The following is an 18765-nucleotide window of genomic DNA, read 5'->3' on the forward strand; positions in this document are numbered from 1 at the left end:
CTTTGTTCTCCACGCGCTGCCCCTGCGTCCCGGGAATGCTGTCTGTCCTCGAGTGGAGCACACACTCCCGGAGAGGTGGCCCGTGTTTGAGAGGACTCGTCCCCTGGGGCTTGAGACCGCCGGCGTGGGTGGTGAGAAGCGAACGGTGTGGAGCTGAGCTGCGATCCGTTTGTCTCAGTGTGTCCTCCCTGGCTTTAGAGCCACTCCTGTGGCGTGTGTTATGTTATGGTTTCGTTAAGGCAAACAGTTTGTGTTTTATGAAGACATAAAAAAGTCAAGCAAGAGTAATACGCATTGGCACAGAGAGGTCCTTTTCTCGTCCTCTTGTTCTGAAGCTTTTATTGTTGAGGAAGGGCTGCGGCCACACACAGTCCTGCTTCTCCACCACACGGTGCGCGTTTGCCATTTAACTCGGCCTGAAATAGGCTTTCGATTCGTCTCCATGGCCAAGAAATTTAATTTCACTTCTGTGGATTTCTTTGGCTTCTGTTCCAAAAACCACTTTCATGAGGTCTTCATATTTTACTACAGAGATGTGTTGATGTATTTCTGTAATGCATAATAAGAACATCGGTTTTGTTTTGGTTTTGTTTTTGTTATTTTTGATGGAGGTGCCTTGGACTAGATTCTCAAATTGTATCCTCAGTGCTGCAGGCCACTCACGCTTCTGAGACTTGACTGGCATGGGAGCGAGCCGTCCCAGAGGGGCTCCCACCCAGAAGAAGACAGAAACACACGTTGGGCCTAACAACTTAGTAATACGCAAGTTCTTCTTTAAGGAAATTTTTTTTTCTTTAAGAAGCATTTCTTCAAGAGAACCACTTGAAATTGCAGTCAGATTATTTTAATATGTTCTGGCATTCAGTACCTATGAAAAAGTCTTTTTTGCTTTAAACAAGATATGCCCAAGAGGAGCATGTTTGGGGTTTTTTGTTGTTGTTGTTGTTGTTTTAGTTTTCTTATTTTTGTAAGTGCAATTAAATTTTTTTTAAATTACAGTTTACATTCAGCATGCTTTTGTATTAGTTTCATGTGTACAACATAAAGGAACACTTTTGTTCAGAATTTGTTTTTCCTGGCCACAATGTAGGGGTTAATGCTCTTCCTCAGAGCACGATAGAACTACTATTTTAGAAAGATTGATGGGCCGGAAACCTGGAGTTCTGTCCAACCCATGCGGCTTTGGGCTTGCGCCCCTCGCTGTGCAGGTGCGGGCCTGAGAGCTCGTGGTGTGTGCTGTGAGGTCCCCCCTCCCACCAGTGCCGAGGTCCCATGTTACCCGAGAAAGGGACCGCTACCCTTCTAGCCTGAAGGCTGTCTCCTCGTGTGTCTTGGGACCTCTGAGGACCGAATGTGGAGACTGGACTGAGAGAGTCATAAAAGAAATCAGAAATAAAGCAGGCTTGAATCTCGGGGGCCAGTGATGAATTTCTTATCTGGACGTGGACCTCACAAAAGGCAGGCTGGTGCCAGTCCTTTCTCTCCCGCCTCTGTGCTCCCCCGAGGCCTGCCCAGCCCGGCAGATTAGACCCGCACAGAGCACAGCGATGGCAGAGCTGTGCGGATCGATAAGGTGGAACTTGATCCGTGGACCAGAGAGGCTCCTCGCGGCTCCTCTTTCTGAGAGGACCTTGCGTTTACAGCCTAGCATCAGCTACTTCACATCTTGCTTGTGTGTAGAGCATCTTGTGTTTATCATTAAAATTTTATCTGGTGGTTACGATGCTTGTTTTCTGGGTCAGATCTTGAATCCCTTTTCATTTGAGACAGCGGTGTTTGTGGTTACCTCATTCCCAATCAATGTTGTATTCGCCAGGCTTTCTCCAGTCATGTATCTCCAAGGAGCCTCTTAAAGAGACAGTGGCCACTCATCGTTTCTTTCTCTTCTGCTCATCTCGTGTTTCTTATTTTTTTCTCCTCCCCTCTCTCTCTCTCCTTCTCTCTCTCTCTTTCTCTCTCTCCCTCTCTCTAGTGGAATTCAGTTTGTATACCTGGAGCTAAACTCTGTAACATTTTTGCATTTAAACCTATGAAATATATTTCATACCCTTGATAGAGAGCAAAGACTCTTGGAAAATCTCTTGCTTCTTTCCATCCTCTCGATCCTGTGTGTAAATACTCCTGGTGCGGAGTACTTACTGGGCCGTGCTGTGTAGGCCTGGACTCCCCCTCATTCAGTTAGACGTCACTGCCCCAGGCCCGGCTCTCCCGTGTTCTTCTTTCCGCACGTACCCAGAGTAACCTCCGGCTGGCCGTCCACTCATAAACTCGCCCGAGATACTCGAGTGCCTGCCAGGCGAGTGGGACCTGGCCCCGCTCTACCTACTCGAGGCGCATTTTTCCAGCAGAGGACACGCACACACAGCTGTGATCGTTCATGTTTCGGTTCGTCAGTCTTCGCTTCCCTTACTGTCTTGCGGATGATGATTCCCAGTCACCTTTTCCTGACGCTCTCGGTCCCTTGAAACTTGTTTCCAGCCGGCCCTGTCCTCATTACTCTGCTCAGCGTGCCTTTGGATGTTTCTGCACTTTTCAATGAGTTACTTCTGACCCTGTTTTTTAAAAAATTGAAATGTAATTTCCACACCATAAAACTCAACCTTGTAAACTGTATGTCAGTGATCTGGGGCATGTTTACAAGGTTGTGCTGCCATCCACCATTATCCAAGCGAACGTTCGCTTCAGCCCCAGAAGAAACCCCGCCCCCACTCTTCAGTGGGCCTGGGGGTGTCCCTCCTGCGGGTGTCGCAGCACTGCCGCCTGTGAGCCCTCCCCACACCGACACCTGCCCTCTCCTGACTCCTGGAGACGCTGTCCGCCGCAGCTTATAGGGCAGTGGACCGACTGTGTGGCTTCACACTTTCCCCGAACACTTTTGTTTTATGTTGTCGTTTCAACTCTACAGCTGTGTATTTATCCGTAAGCACCTTCTACACCTGGGGGAGGGATATAGTATTTCACTAAGTGCCCGCAGTGCTCACGCACCGTTTTGTCTGAAGCGTTAAGACTTAATGACCAGATGGTCCCTCCCCCACCCTGTTTCCTACACTATGTGGGGAATTGGAGAGATTTCTCTCCAATTCCTGATTTCTCTTGCCTGTTCTCTGATTTCTTAGTTTTTTCAACTTAAAATCATACAGTGTTAAACCTGGAGGCGCTTTAGAGGTGAGCTATTCCAAAACCCTCATTTGTGCAAGGTGGCCGAGGCGCTGAGAGGGCCGATGAGCCGGGCCAGGCGCGCCTACCCTGCAGGGCTGCCCCCTGCAGGCCCACACGCACAGGGCTGCCTTCTCCAGCCCGCACTGCCACTCTGACGGCCTGTCTCTTCTAGCATCATTTTGGTTTTTCTTTTGTGGCATCTTTCTTCTTAAAAATAAAAGCAACAGCTCTGGCTGGTGTGGCTCAGTCAATTGAGTGCCAGCTGGTGAACCAAAGGGTTGCTAGTTTGATTCCCAGTCAGGGCACATGCCTGGGTTGCAGGCCAGGTCTCCCAGTTGGGGGTGCAGGAGAGGCAACCACACACTGATGTTTCTCTCCCTCTCTTTCTCCCTCCCTTCCCTTCTCTCTAAAAATAAATAAATAAAATCTTTTTTAAAAAGCAGCAATAAAGTCATGTTTTTGCAAAACTGTTAGTGGAGAGGAGAAAGCCACCTAAATCTTTGCATGCTAACACAATCTGTTAAGTTTTATGTGTGTGGTTTATTTTTCAGCAGGCTTTTTAATACATACCTTTACAGAACATAATCACAGCCTACATTACATTTTTGGCCTTTTTCCCCCTTACTAAACTGATGAAGTTTTTTTCATGTTATTACATACTTGTCATTACATTCTTTGCTTTGTTGCAAAAGCTCCTAGGATATAATTATATCCTAATTTTCTTACTCATTTCCCTAGTACTGGACATTAAAAGTCATTTTTTTGTGTTTTGTTGTTATACAATAGGAGTATTTTCTGTATAGAGATTTGCAGCATTTTCCCCTTTTTAGTGCTATAAGTCTTTGTTACTTAAAAGCTGTGAGACACCGGCTTATTACAGAAGCTTCGAATTCTGTGAAGTGTGTAGACCGAAGAGTGAGTGAGAGTCCTTCCTTTGCCCTCCCCGGTCTCACTGTTTTCCTGGGCTAAGTCCCACAGGTGAAGTCAATGGATTTAGAAGGATGAATTTTTTGACGTTCCAGGTTACGTTATCTTAAATTACCTCATAACACTCAACTTTTTTCTAATTTAACCTTTTGGTTTGAAGTCTCTCAAACCATTTCTCAAGCCTGCTTCCCCGGATAAACCGCATTTCTATCAATACCATAAGTGACCAGAGTACGCACCCCTTTTCCACTGTCCAGTCTTACGTCTCTGAAGTCCGGCCTCGGTCCCAGTCCCTCCACTGAGCCACACGCACAGGTCACACGTGGTCACACCCCCATCGGCCTTTTGGCACTGATTGATCTTATTGACTGGACCCTCTAAAAACGCGGAGACCACGCACTGAGCCTCCTGATACCCCCAGAGCCTCACACCAGCCCCAGCACACGGGAGACTCTGTGGGATGTGTGCGTGGGCGGAAGACTCACACTCTGGTGGCCCTGCGCTCTCTGAGCGTCCCGCCGCGTCTCTGACCGGCCCCCCTCCCGCTCCGGCCCTTCGTCTGGCCGTCCTGTGCTCTCACGTGGTCCCTCCCTCCGTGGTGACATGCAGATTCCCAGGAAGTACCGGAGCCAGCTGTTTTCCTTGCTGGTTAGGTAAAAGGGAAGTTCCTTCAGCTGTGACTAAGTCATTCAGACTCAGCCTTCACTTTGATTTTCCAGCCAGAGTTCCCCATTTCTTCAACTCGAGAGAAATTTGTGTTCTGAAGCCACCAGTCTCCTACACAATAAGCCGCCTGCCTGCCTGCTTCCCTCTGAGTTAGTTCAGCCTCTGGCTGCATCTTCCCTGGGATCTGACGTCACTGCTGATATAGACGGAGGTTCGGTGTGCGCTTTCCTTGTATTTGGGGAAAAAAGGTGTTATCTAGAAAGTCCGTTGGTAATAAGTGGTTAGAAAGTGTGGCTTATGTTTATTTTACTTTGGTTTTTGTGGTGACAGCCCTGAGAATTTTAGAATGTTTTTCGAATCACGTTTGTCATTGAGGAAAAAGAGTAGAAGAGATGAAATGGAAGCACCCTGCCCTGCTTCTTGGTGCCCAGACTGTTCCCTTGCTCCCCCGTTGCACTGTGGGAGAGAGTCGAAACGGATGATGTCACGAGTTCAGAAAGATCACGTTATAAAACCTGAGATGCAGGGCTAGGTCTGAGTTGCCAGAAGTTTATTTGCTTGACTGCCACCTAGTGAAGGAGCGCGTCGCAGGTGCACCTACAGGAGAAAGTGAGCCCGGGGCGCGCCGGGGCCGCGTGCCAGCGGGCTCACCGTTCAGCTGTGAGCTCACCAGGAGCCTTTATCAGATGCCCAGGAGCGTGGCGGTGCCTTGCAGTGAACTGCCTCCTCACTCCCACTTAGGGCTCCTAGTCCGAAGCGTGTCAGTTTGCACAGGGAAGCACACTTTTCTGTTTGCATTGTAGGACCGGCTTCCTTCCCCCACTGTTGGTTTAAAAAAATTTCAGGCACCCTCCGTGTACTGAGGTTTCTCGCCCTTGCTTCCCTTTGATGTGACTGGCCTTTGTAGGGTGCAGTCCCCGCCTTCCCGGAGCAGTGACTGTATCCTGGTTTCCCTCTGCCAAGTGTGGCTGCAGGGAAAAGTGTATCATTTAATGTTGCAAAATATTAGCACTCCTCTTTCGCAAGAGACGTTCAGTTGTCCCGTCAGGTCTTGCGAGCTTTCCCCTGTCTGCACTCCCTGTGAGGCAAACGTGTCCCGGCAGACACACGGCAGGACGGCGACAGCTCCCCTGGCAGCCAGGCGGCCTCTGGCTGGCGTGCTGGCTTTCACCTGTACTCGGTCCGTCTGTCCGCACACCCCGGACATCGGAGTCGGGGGGTTCCCAGTCTTCTGCAGACATGAGGCACAATTTGGAGCTTCTAGTTTATATACGAAAATCTGAATTCTGAGTATCTTGTCCGTTCAGTTTGCCTCACAGCACTCGGCACTCACGGGGCAAGTTATCATCGCTTATAACTAGAACTGTCAGAAATACCAGTTCAGACAAGGGGGTGCGTCTGAGAGAACTTGGGATTCCTTGCTTTTTGCCATTTTCCTCCAGTTTCTCCAGTAACTAAAAAGGTGCCTTTGTACTGGCCATGTACTGGGCCAAAATATGGTTTTGATCTGAGATGGTGTGTCTTTGCCCTGAATTTTAAAATAGTGTCTAGTCAGGAGCTGAAGATCCCCTGGATGGTGTTTTGAACACTGTCTGGTTTCTTGTGAGTGGGTACAAAATGGATCACACCCAGGACTGTTGTGAGGCTTTTCGGATAAGAGATGCTTTTTAAATACAGACCGGCAATGCAAGCTGAGTTAGGCAGATGTCACCCCGTATTTATACTTACTAAGGCCGTACTTTCTGTCCTTCTCCTTTTTTAAAAAAGAACTTCTCCTCTTGACAGTTTCCCTTTCAACCTCGCTTCGTATTGATTTTGTGCTAGTGCTTATTATGACATCGGGCTGTTTCCCATAAGGAATTTGGTCATTACCCGTTAGGGACTTCTTCTTAAACTACTTTTATTTATTTTCTGCTGCGAGGTATACATGCTCTTCTGGTAAATAAGTCTGAGGTAAGATATTGATAAGAGACCAGAGGAGAGCAGTGCATCTATTTCGTCCTTAATGAAGGGGCTCCAGAATACCCTTAATAAACACTGGTGGACTCGCGGCTGCATTTATCCATCTCTGGCTCTCCAAGGAATAATGGGAAGGGCCACAGCCCCGGCAGCTCTGCATAATCATCACTGACTCGGGCTCTATTGATTGTGATTAACCAAGATGTATGGAAAGCAGTTTTAAGTGTGTAGTGCATGTATCTCATAAGGTCCATTAAGATGTTCATTATTTTTCAATTGATGCGTCTTAAGCTGCACTTGATGTTTGCAGGAGTGCATTTCCACAAAAAGACGGCACTTTGGGATTGAGTTCATTTTGTTAATTGCATAATACAACACAGTCATGTTTCATAGAAAACAGTAAATACTCTTAATTTCATTGATTTGTAATTTTTGGCATTGGTAATGAAAGTATGGAGTCTGTAAATAGTTCTTAAAGCCTCCACATAGTCAGGGGGTAAACGTTTCTTGAGACACGGGTGCTGTGCTTTTTAGGGGCCTCTGCCTCACTGCCCTGTAGGCCTTACACCGCTGCGTCTTGTGAGTTTAAGTGCCAGGAGATTCACCCACTCACCGTTAACGAGCGCAGACGGGCGCCGCAGACACCCCTCGTGCTCACAGCTGCCCGCGGGACGCGGTGGTGGGCGGCCGCAGAACGGCCCGGGGGTCTCGAGGAGGGCACCAGTGCACACTGGAGAGGCAGCTTGTACCGGCTCAGTGGCAGCCCGGGCTCCTCCTGGGACGTGACCTCCCAGCTGAGTCCAGAAGGATGTGAGGGGTCGGCCAGGTAGCGTGTAGGACGGGGCAGAGATGCAGGTGACCTGTGCATTTGCTGCCACTCCCCCCGCCAAACCGACGCTGGGCGCTGGTGACCGTGACAGCGCTTGCTGTTCTGGTGACCTGGGTGGGATACGGCTTCAGAACCCTTCTCAGCACAGGCTGTAGGCAGCCACGAGCTGTTGATTGGATTCGGCTCACAGGTGAAACCCTTGTGCTGTTCCTGGGCCGAGGCCTCATCCCCGGGCTCCTTTTGGCTGCTGGGAGCACCTGAGAGGAGTAAACTCGTGACTTCGTCAGGGGGTGGCTGCGTGAGTGTGGCCCTGTGGGGCGAAGTTTTACCACCTGCCCCCTGTGTCTTCCCGCCTCACCTGTGCCGCAGGTGTGGGAGGCGCCACTGCACCTGCCAGTGTCACTTCTTCCTGAGTCCTGAGCTTTCCGTTGTCGTCGTTGGCTTCTTGCCTTCCGGCCGAGATGCAGCGGTGGAATGGGCGGGGCAGGGTCGGCAGGGGCTGTGTCCTGCAAGCCTGAGTCACACTGTCAAAAACAATAAATTCCTCGTATTGCACTCCAGTGGGATGGCTCTTAAAAACTGCATTTGTGTAAAGACACCGTCATCTGAGGAGGTGGAGTGGCTCGTTGGCTGAGCAGCAGATTGAAAAAAGCCCAAGAACCTGTTGTGATCCCAGCTGTGCCGCTGAAATGTTTCTTGTGACCTTGGGTAAGTCACTTAGCCTTACTTCCAGCATTCTTAAATCAGAACGACCCCCAGGTTATTATGAACAGCTCTGAAAAAATGGTTTTTAGCAAAGAAGCGCTGGCGCCCGGGAGCAAGGTGGAACCAGGCCCCCACCTCTTGCACCCCGGCCAGACAGGACGTTCATGCCTCGAGAAGGAAGGTGGAAGGTTGTGTTTAGTGGTTTGTCTTCTTTTTCCTCCGGTCTCTTAGTCCAAATCAGTAGTCTGCTTGTTGGAAACACTAGTTAGTGAAAGCTTTTTGGTGATAAATCATTTTAAGTTGGCAATTGCTCTGGCGTGCTGAGCTCCAGAGAGGTGCTATTCCCATTCTTCCAACAGAAAGCCAGCTGTGGTCTCTGACCTGTTTGTCTGGGGGGAAGCGCGGCCTTGCCGAGCGTGGAGAGCGGTGGAGAAGGCGCACAGCCCCACGGCCGTGCCATGGGCGGGGGCACCTGCCCTCGTTTGGACCAGGCTGCCTCTTCAGTTCTTCCTTAGGTTCTCCCATCAGCGCACGTGTTAGTGGCAGTTGTACTTTGCACAGGCACTAATTAGAGAGCCATCAGCGTTGGGGTCCAAAGGCTTACTGACAATGCAACTGTCATAGTGGTGTCTTAATTGGTTGAGTGTAATTGTCATTAGGCAGCGATAAAGACATCTGGAGCTCTGGAGGAGAATCAACCTCTCTCCCTACCTCGCTTTGCTGTCTGTTCTTGCTGCTCCCGGCCAAGGCTGGTTAAGTGCTTTTAGATCGCGTTTAGGGTTTTGGTCCAGGCCCCTCTGCCCCAACCAGTGCTTTGCCCTGCGAAAGGTCTGTTTCGTTAGTGCTGAGTTAGAGGGCCACCGCGTTAGGTTTTAGAACCTACAGCTGAGTCATCACGCAGTACCTGCTGAAATAGGCTATTTATTCTCTGTTCTCATCATAAAAGAGACATAAAGTCTCTTATAGCTTGCTTCCTGAGTCATTTGGCAGCAAAACGTTTGTGTTATCGTGCTCTTTGGCCGTGAAGAATAGAGTTAATTTGAATGGTTATCTGTGGAAAATTTCATGTTTACTGAGATAATGTAGCTTATCCTGTGTTTTATTGAGATATTTTATTTTTAAATTTTTATTTATTTACTTTTAAAGAGAAGGGAACAGAGGGAGGAAGAGAGATACAGGGATCTGTTGCCCTACTGGGGACCTGGCCCACAACCTGGGCATGTGCCCTGACTGGGAATTGAACCAGTGACCTTTCAGTTTGCAGGCCAGCACTCAGTCCACTGAGCCACACCAGCCAGGGCTTATTGAGATATTTTCATCAGTTTGGAAATACATGTAAGAAGTCTAATACATGTTGGCGTGTGTGTTCTGGGTGTTTCTCTGACCATTAGCACTGGCAGGTGGGCAGTAGATATGAAAGGAGGTGTCACTCACACCACTTGAGTCGTTACTTGTGGGCGTCCCCCTTCAGTCACCGTTTGTTTATTGTTAGCTGTGTGCAAGGCACTGTGGCGGAGGCTATGTATAGCATTGAGATGTGGCCTTCAGAGGACTTTACAGTCAGATTGAGGGGGCATCACACTTAGCAGTGAATGCCCTTTCTTCAGATGGGGGCATTGTAGTCGAGTCTGAGAAGGCTTCATGGCGGAGGAGGAGGGCCTGAGGACTTGGGAGGCTTGGGGCAGGCTGGAGGTTCTCAGCCTTTGCCGCACGCTGGAAACACGGACACCCCCAGAGGGTCAGATTTAATTGACCTGGGGTGTGCTTGGATACTGGGAGTCTTCAAAGCATCCCAGGGGGTTCTGTGACGTGCAGTCAAGGTTGACACCCACTAGGCTGGGTGGTGGGGAGGGAGGGTGCCCCAAAAAGGTGGATACTGAGTGCCGAGGTCCAGAGGCGAGAGTTTTTGGAAGCTAGTGAATGGCGGGCCTGCCTGGGGGCCGGCGCATGCTAAGGAAGAGTAAAGGAGGCTGGGAGGAGGCGTGGACTCTAGTCTTCAGGGTGTTCCCAGTGCTAGGCTGGCAATTAACCCTTCACTCCATAGGTGTTCAGGCCCAAGTGTTGTCTGTACAGAGGGCTTCCCAGGTGTCCAGTGCTCCTCCAGTCTGACTGTCCGAGTCGCTGCATCCACAGCTGTGAGCAAGACCCAGCCCCCGACCGCAGAAGCTTGTAGGTTTGCAGGGGAGACACACAGTCAGATGATCCATCTCTCTCTCTCTCTCTCTCTCTCTCTCTCTCTCTCTCTCTCTCTCTCTCTCTCTCTCACACACACACACACACACACACACACACACTTGCCACGGGAGTGAGTCTAGGCTGCTCTCGGGGTGTCGATCGTGGTGCGGTGTGGGTAAAAAAGGGAGAAAGGGAGGGTGATTCGTGGAGTCAAGTATTTTCGAGGAGTTGGCCTGTGCGTGGTTGCCTGGAGCTGGGAGAGGCTCAGCAGGAGCGGGGCTGCCGAGGTGCGTCTCTCTCCCGAGGGGCTGGGGGATTAGACTCCAGGGCGTTCCTGGGAGTGAGAAAAGAAAGGGCGAGGTGATTTGAACATACGTGTACAGCAGTGTGGGTGGTGGGCAAAACCAGAGACCCCGCTGGCAAAAACAAGGAATTCGCAGCAGGCTGGCTCGGGGGTGAGCCGAGCGAGCTGAGGAGAGCGTGCGTTCAGCTCTGGGCATGTGGAGGTGCAGCTTTGGGGCCAACAGAGACGACCGCAGTGCCCGTCTCCAGGGCATCTCTGCGCTCTCTCCTCCCCGCCAAGAGGTGGGTGCGGGCGAGCGGCATGTAGCGCTTCACAGCTCGCTGGTGTGTGTTCTGGCAGTTTCCACGGTGTGTGTGGTGTTGCTTTACCTGGGAACCCATTGTGTAAGGGGGACTGGGGTCGGGTGGAGCTCGGCCACCGAAATTCTCTCCTCTGCCCCCGCTGGCCCCAGTGTGGCCCCTAAGGGCTGCTCCCAAGGACCACTTGAAGACCACTCGTGTGGCCCCATTCGCAGGCAATAAAGAACAGAATGGCCAGGCTCGATGGAAAGGAAGTACGTTTTCCTGGTCTGTGCACTGTTTTTTCTCCAAATCCCTTAGTTCTCTGACCCCTGAGATTCTCTCTTTTTTTCTTTCACTCACCTTCTCTGAATTTCTGAAAGACGTAGCCACGCTTTTCACCCTTCTTCCCTGAATTGACTAGTTCCTTTCACTTCGAATTTAACCTTAAGAACCTGCGCACAGTCTAGAAACCCGAACATGTCTTCTCTGCTCAGTGTCTCTAGCTAAGCAAGTGGCCCTGCCAGGGGTCACCTGCGTCATTTTGGGGACGTCAGGGTGCACCCGGGAGTGTTGGTGCAGCGGGGTACGTGTGCTCGCCCGGGGCCCTCGATAGGAAGGGCCATCTGGAACGCAGCCGGTGGGCCTGGGAGCCAGCAGCCCTGCGCTGGCCACCGGGCTGCGACTGGCCCCCTCGCACGTGCGCCGCCAGCTAATGACACTCGTGCGCGCTTCTGTTTCCTGGAGGACCAGTGGTCACGCAGAGGCCCTCCAGCCCAGTCTTAGAAAGCACGTGGCTCTTACATGGCTCCCAGCTGCTGCCTGCAGGGAGAGAGTCTCCAGCCTGGAGCGTGTGTGACAGAATGACCTGTGATTTGCACAGGTCACGTATTTACTGTCAACCCACAGTTTGAGAGAAAGGCTGCTCACTACATTTAGTAAATGAAGCTCTCCTGAGTCAGACCACTGACTCTTAATAGTTTCTCTATTAAGAAATCTCACGTGAGAAATTGATCTGTAATTGCTTCATAATGAATCATGCCGTAGATTTCAGTAGTAAATAAATCTCAGAGGTGATCTCGTTCGACGCTACGCTTTACGGTGAGAGAGCAGTGTCCTGGGCCTCGGGGAGACTGTGGACCCCTTCACTCGTCTGTCTGTCTTGGTGTTTGTGTGAGTACATCTTGAGGCCCTTAAAACAGCTCTCGCAGGCCTCCCCACCAGCTGATGGGCGTGTTGGCTTGCGCCCTCCGTGGCAGATGTCAGGAACTTGGCGCGAATGCCCCAGTGGCAGGCAGCGCACCGCCGCCTCAGCCGGCCGGTCCGTTTTCCCGGGGGCCTCGGGTCTGCGCGGCCCCGGCCCTGCCTGGGCGTCGGTGGAGAGCAGCGTCCTTTGTTGAGTGGCCGCGGCGGCGGCGGAGAGCGAGGGCTCCTGTCCTCTAAGTGGGCGGCGCCGGGAGGGCCGTGCGTTTCGGCAAGGGCTTTTCATGAGGAGGCAGCATTGTCTGGCTGCTAAAGGCAAGACTTAATTGTTTCAGCAAATCAATTAGTCTTTAGGGACTTTAATCAGTCAAATCTGATGCGTGGGTGAGGTATTAGAGAGCTTGGGCCTGTGAGGCCATTAGTCCTTGGTTTCTCTCTCTCTCTCTACCTGTCTTTCTTGTGTGTTTATGTGCGTGAACACTGTGGCTTCCACAAATTTCTGCGCGTGATCTCTTTACTGGGAGAGCCTAAGGCAGCAGGCGGGTAATGGTGTAAAAGGAAAAACCAGGGGATCTCGACACCCCCGCGTCCGTAGTGTGGTGCTCTCTTCCGGGGCGCCAGCGCTGTGCTGTGAGGACGGGAAGGGCGCGTGCCAGCCAGCGACACCTCCTCCTGGCGGGGTCGCTCATCCACCAGGGCGGCGGCGGGGGGGCTCCACACCCACCGGATCGTGCCCCTCGGCTGTCCTGAGGCTCTCCCCACCTTCTCCACTGTGGCCCTGCTCTTCCGTCCGCACTTGGAACCAACTCTGTCCTTCTTTTCCAGCTACACATCAGGGGACGTGAGGGTGTGGGACACCCGCACCTGGGACTACATGGCCCCCTCCCTGGCCTCGGAGCACGAGGAGGATGAGCCTGGAACGCAGCCATATGTCTCCTTTGTGAGGATAAACAGCTCGCTGGCGGTGGCGGCTTATGAGGACGGTAAGTAACTGCAACCCTCCTCTCTATTAGGGGGAAAAAAGGCTTTACAGAAATTAAGCAGCTGTGGCCGGCTCCCCCCTGTAATCCCTCCATACGTACACGTGGGCACACACACATGTTCACACACACACACACACACACACACACACTCTCGGTCTTGCCTTTTTGTGAAGAAGTTGGCCAATCACCCTCAATGCATTAGCGGGCATTGGAACACAGCGCCCATTAAAACTGGCGTTTAACTCCTGCTGGAGCCGACGGGCCGCGCGCGGGTGCCAGGCTCGGGGCTGGCCAAGCCATCTTAAGCAGATAACTTGTTTGGTGTAAAATATTAAATATACTTGGCCTACTTTTCCTCTAGTCTCTGCCTGTCCAAATGGAACAGTGAAGAAGGGTAGACACAGATAATCTATTGACAGATACAGAAACAAAAAAAAGTCAGCGCCTCCCTTTTCCGGCACTGATGCCCCATACGAGGTAGTTCGTGGTGATATGTTGTCTCCCTGGGGCTGATTTTCGGGTGTGCGCACCTGTGGGTTACAGGCGTGGCTGAGAGCAGCCCACGACAGGAACACTCGAGTGCACGGCTAGGAGGTATGGCGGTTTCAGCGGCCGTGGATGTCCCGGACCCTCACCTCACGCCCCTAGCTTCCGCTGTCATGTCAGGTTCGAATTTCCAAAGCCGTGTTTCCCCGCTTGCCCAGAAGTTGGATCACAGAACGTTTCCGAACGTTGCTGTTCCCGTCGCAGCAGCAGCAGCGCTGCCGGTCTCCGGGTCAGCGCTGCGTGGCCGGTGGGCCCAGGGGGACAGCCGGCGGTGAGGTGGGTGACGGGGACTTTTCTGTGCCTGTGCCACTGGGAGGAAATAGAAATCAGGGCTGAGACTCAAATATTTTCATTGTGTGATTTTAACGGCATGAACTCTGTTCTTTGTGGTTTGACATTAGCGGACACCATTGCTGGACTTTTTTCCAGCCTCCAGAGATGGAGCCAAGCCGGGTGTGTTTTGGTGGGTGATATTTTGTGTCTGTGTGTGGAGGTCCTGGGCAGACCGCACACGAGCAGCTTGGGTGTGTTCGCTGCTCTCCAAATCATCCACGAGTCTTTTTTAAACAGCGATGCAAAGGTTGTGGCACTTTTAAGTTCAGAGCGCACAGTTTTAGGATTGTCCAGTAGCCTCCCCTGCCACACACACAGTTGTCTTCAGATGGGGAGACTGAGGTGCAGGGTAACCAGCTAAGCGGTCTGCTTGAGGCTGAGTCATTAGTCAGTGGAGGATCCAGACCTGTGGGTGTGTCTCCAGGGCCACACGTGCTTGTCGCTGTGATTATGTGATAGTACACGCAGAGACACGGAGATGTGCACCTGACCTAGCTGTACCCCGTGTCTCGTAGCTCGTGAACTTGGAAGTGCAGCTCGAGGTGATGTGCAAGCGTGCGGCCGGTTCTGCATTGTCAGGGTTGTCTGTCACCCTCGTCACTGTTGTGGGCACTGAAAGATTGGGGAGCCATGTAGATTTGACAGAAACTACTTTCTTCCGTAAACACGTGGCACATAATTGCCAAAATATTTTTTAAATACTTGGTTCAAAAAATTCATAGAATTCAGAGCAGAAAAGTCTAACGTAAAAGGAAATGTATCCAAAAAGACGTTGAAGGGGCCCTCCCCGCCCCTCCACCACTAGGCCCCCGCACATTTTACATGTAGGTCCTGCTCTGGATATTTCTCTGCACCTTGCTTTCTTCGCCCGGCACCATATCCTGGTGCCTTCCTGTGCTGGCGCTCGCAGGTGAGCCTCATTCTTTCCCAGCCTCTGTAGTGTTGCATTCTCTGGCTGCACTGTAATGCACTCACTAGGGAGCTCAGCGAGGCGCGTTTGGATTGCTTGTCTTGGTTATTGAAAACAGTGCTGCAAGCAATACCTTGAGCAAATATCGGGATGGACTCGTGCAGGTGTATCCACAGGGTGAATGATTAGTAATTCCCAGGTTGGAGGCTACAGGTGCTCTACGTTTTAATAAAGATTGCCAGATTCCCCCCCCCAGCCAAAAACATTCCTCCAGTTTATAGTCAGTCTCACCAAAAGCACACGAGAGTGACCGTTTCCTTGTGCCTGTCAGAGGCGGAAGTGGTGTTGCACTGCGGTTTCTGTTTGCTGTCCTGTGAGTGTGCATGAACATCTCCCCATCGTGTTACTGTTAGTGGTGTGTGTTTCTTTCTCTGCAAATCGTGCGTTCTTCCCCGTTTTTCCTTTGGGTTGTTTTCTGGTTGAAAAGAAAGGACTAAGAACTATTTCAAATATCTTTTCAATTTGTCATTCTTCAGTGGACTACGTTTATGGTTTGTTTTTCTAGGTGGTAGTTGTGTGTGTGATTTTAATTTTTTAATCCATAAAGGGGTGGATTTAGTTTGTAATAAATATTTTTGACCAAGTAAACATTTTTAGGGCTGTAAAATGAAGCTAATACAAACACTAGCACAATGCACGTGCATTGAGACATCTCGCTTCTATTCACTTTGCCCACTCAGTGCTACCGCAGCCGTGTATTTCAGTATGTTGTCGATCCTTCCAGCATTTCTGCATTGCAAATGTAAGCAAATATGAATATCAATTCTTTATCCCTCCCATTTGAACAAAGGATGACATACTACTGTATAGTATTCCATAACTTGGCTTTTTTTCACTTAGTGCCATATCTTTTTTAGTTGTATAAATTTGATGTGTAACAATGTGTAAGTTTAAGCTTGATAGTGTGTTAATTTCACACATTTATATAGTATAACGTGACTGCCATTGTTACATTTATTACATCACCTAATTATAACACCATATTCTTGTCTGAATTCGTTATACTTAAGGCTTGTTTACTGCTTGTTACAAGTTTGTACCGTTAGACATCGTAAATCTTTTCCTCGGTCACCACCATGTTACCGTTTCTACAGGTTTGACTTCTTTAGGTTCCACATGCAAGTGGTCACACAGTACTCGTCCTTCTCTTTCTGACCTGTGTCACTGAGCAGACACGCTCAAGGCCCGTCCGTGTGGTCACCAGTGGCAGGGTCCTGCCCTTGTTCGTGGCTGAACAGCATTCCGTTGCGTGCGCACCGTGTGTTGCATTCGCTCACCGCTGGTGGGCACGCCGGTGGCTTCTCCTCTCGGCGGTTGTGAGCAGTGGTGTGGTGGACGTGGCACATCTCCGAAGGCCGCCTGTGCCAGCGTGCACAGCATACACCCCTTCTCCACCCCTGCGCGGCGTTCCGTTGTGCGAGTGCCGCGGTTCCTTCACGCAGCCCTCCCCGAGGAACGGGTGTGTATGTTGTTTCTGATCGTCGGCCGTCTCAGTGTCGTCGTGGGAAACCTCGTGTGTGTGACAGTTCGTGTGAGTGCAGAAGGACAGCTGTCTATACAAATGCAAGTGGGGTAACGTCATTTTGCACTCTCACCAGCAAGGCGTGAAGGTGTGCTCATCTCCTTACGGTTTTATCAGCAAGCCTGCGTCAGACGCTCAGGTGTTTGTCATTTTGATAGAGTGGAAGTGGTATCCAAATGTAGTTGCAGTTTACATTTCTCTTAGGGCGAGGTTTTCACATGTGTACCTGCTACTTGCAGTTCTTTCTTTTTCTTCTTGTTGTGTTGTATTTAAATCTTGGTCAACAGAGAGTCCATCCTGGACGGGTGTTATGAGACAGGGGTTGGAGTGTAGCCTGTTTTCCAGCATCTGTGTTTAGAAAGCCCGTCTCCACCTCACTGGTTTGTGGCGCTGCCGGTACCACTTTGCAGGTGTGAATTCCTTCAGCTCGTCGGTCTGCTTCCGGATGCTAACCTCGGCCGGTTGGCCTGCCTGGTTGGTCACGTTTGCGTCGTCACATTTGCTGGCGGGTCCTTCGGGGTTCGAGTCCTGCACCGGGGATGTTCCCACTCTAGGTACGACCTACTCCACTTCCATGGCTGCCTGTGTGTTTACACTAGACCTTGGGTTTGTTTCAAATTCCCGTTGGTCTTCGGGTTGTTTCTTTGATAAGAGCTCTTGTGTTTTCCTGCCTGTCCATCCCTCTGAGTCCTGTTACCAGTCTGATCCGGGCTGTTACTATTTCCGAGGTAAACAACAACTTCTCACTCCCCACCCCCCAGACCTCAGGTGGCATTGTCTTTGGTTTCACTGTGGTTTAACAGATTGTCGCTGTGATATTTATACCAACATATTTGTGAGTAGCTACTCCTGGGCAAAGCTAGATCGGGGTGATCAAATGCTCATTTCTGCACTGCTCCTTTCCAGGAGCAGCCAGCAGGCACTTCTTAGGCACAACAGGGCAGAAAGGAAACTTACCCTGTGGGGTCTGCCATGTGAAATCTGTAACTGTACCTCACAGAAGAGAAGAATTAGGAAATAGAAAGTGTTGGTGAACGTCAGTCCCCTGGTTGTGCCAGAGGGAAGCTCTGTAGCCGTTGAGACCCTTGCTGGTCCGTCCGCGCACACAGGACGCGGATCGGAGGGGAGAGGGAACCTGCTTTGGGAGATGGTGAGCCACCCCGCCGCCTCCTCGCCCGGCAGGAACACTGCACCCCCACCTGGGGTGCCGAGGTTTGGCAAGGTGATCCACAGTTGTGATTTTTTGAATTCCAACCCACTGGCCTCATATATCTTCTGCCTTGTTTCCGATTGTCAGCACTGGCCATCCTCCAGTTTGATTTTACCACTAATTGTGTTGCACGTTACCGTACCGAAATGAATCAAATCAAAATGCTTTTCCTGGAGCATTAGATAAAGCAGGCGAAGGTTCTGAGTAATGAGCAGATGCTGCTAATGCAGGGACAGTGGGAGACCTTGCCAGGACTCCATCTGCTCCATGCTCGCCTGCCTCTGGCCCGGAGCCACAGCATCAGGGAACGGCAGCGTCCTGGAAACCCACCCCCGGTTCGCGGAGTGTGTCTGGAGAACTCACTCTCTGGAGGGAAGTGAGATGACACACTTGTAGGTGTAGAGTTCTTATTTGTCCCCCCTCCGTGGGGGGGTGGGGAGAGACGAGACCCGGTGCATGTTAGCACGTGGGAGCCTAGGTGAGGCCCCTACAGCCATCTTCCTGCCATGCCGTCGAGCAAGGCAGAGTGGCTCAGCCACCTCTGTGGCTCTCCCGGTGCAGCCGTCTGGCCCACGCGCTTCACGGTCCGGGGTCTGTTGCCCCGGGGCTGCCGTGACTGAGTTCTCACTCGCCGCCCTGCTGGCAGCGGACGGAAGCGGGGCTCCCCACGCTCCTCCGTAGTGAGAGCAGTGGGGCCGCGTTGCAGTTAGGCAGCCACCGGGAGAAGTTCTATGGTTAGAACAGATCAGTTCTGGGTAATTTCCCATGTGTTTCTCATTTGTACGTGATGACAGACAACGTTTGCATGTACCGCCCTCACCTCTGAACACAGCACTCAGTGTCCTGCCCTCCCCGGTCGGAGTGGATGCTCCGGGGGCGGACCGTGGACTCACCGAAGCACGGCCGGGAGGCAGCCGGGCGCCTGGCTGTGGGTTGTGGAGAGTTTTGTGGGTTTTTTTCCAGACTTTTCTTTTCTGGTCATTTTTCTGTTAGAAA

General features: G+C 51.3%; 1 protein-coding gene across 1 annotated transcript in view; it reads left to right on the forward strand.

Moving 5' to 3' along the window:
- The window catches only part of FBXW8 (F-box and WD repeat domain containing 8), a 102801-nt gene that overhangs the window by 32356 nt on the left and 51680 nt on the right, over window positions 1-18765 (forward strand). Inside the window, 1 exon segment of the mRNA XM_028528251.2 lies at window positions 13031-13188. Within this exon segment, the coding sequence (XP_028384052.1) occupies window positions 13031-13188 (158 nt within the window).

The sequence above is a fragment of the Phyllostomus discolor genome, chromosome 13 (genome assembly GCF_004126475.2).
Source record: "Phyllostomus discolor isolate MPI-MPIP mPhyDis1 chromosome 13, mPhyDis1.pri.v3, whole genome shotgun sequence".
NCBI classification, from domain to species: Eukaryota; Metazoa; Chordata; class Mammalia; order Chiroptera; family Phyllostomidae; genus Phyllostomus; species Phyllostomus discolor.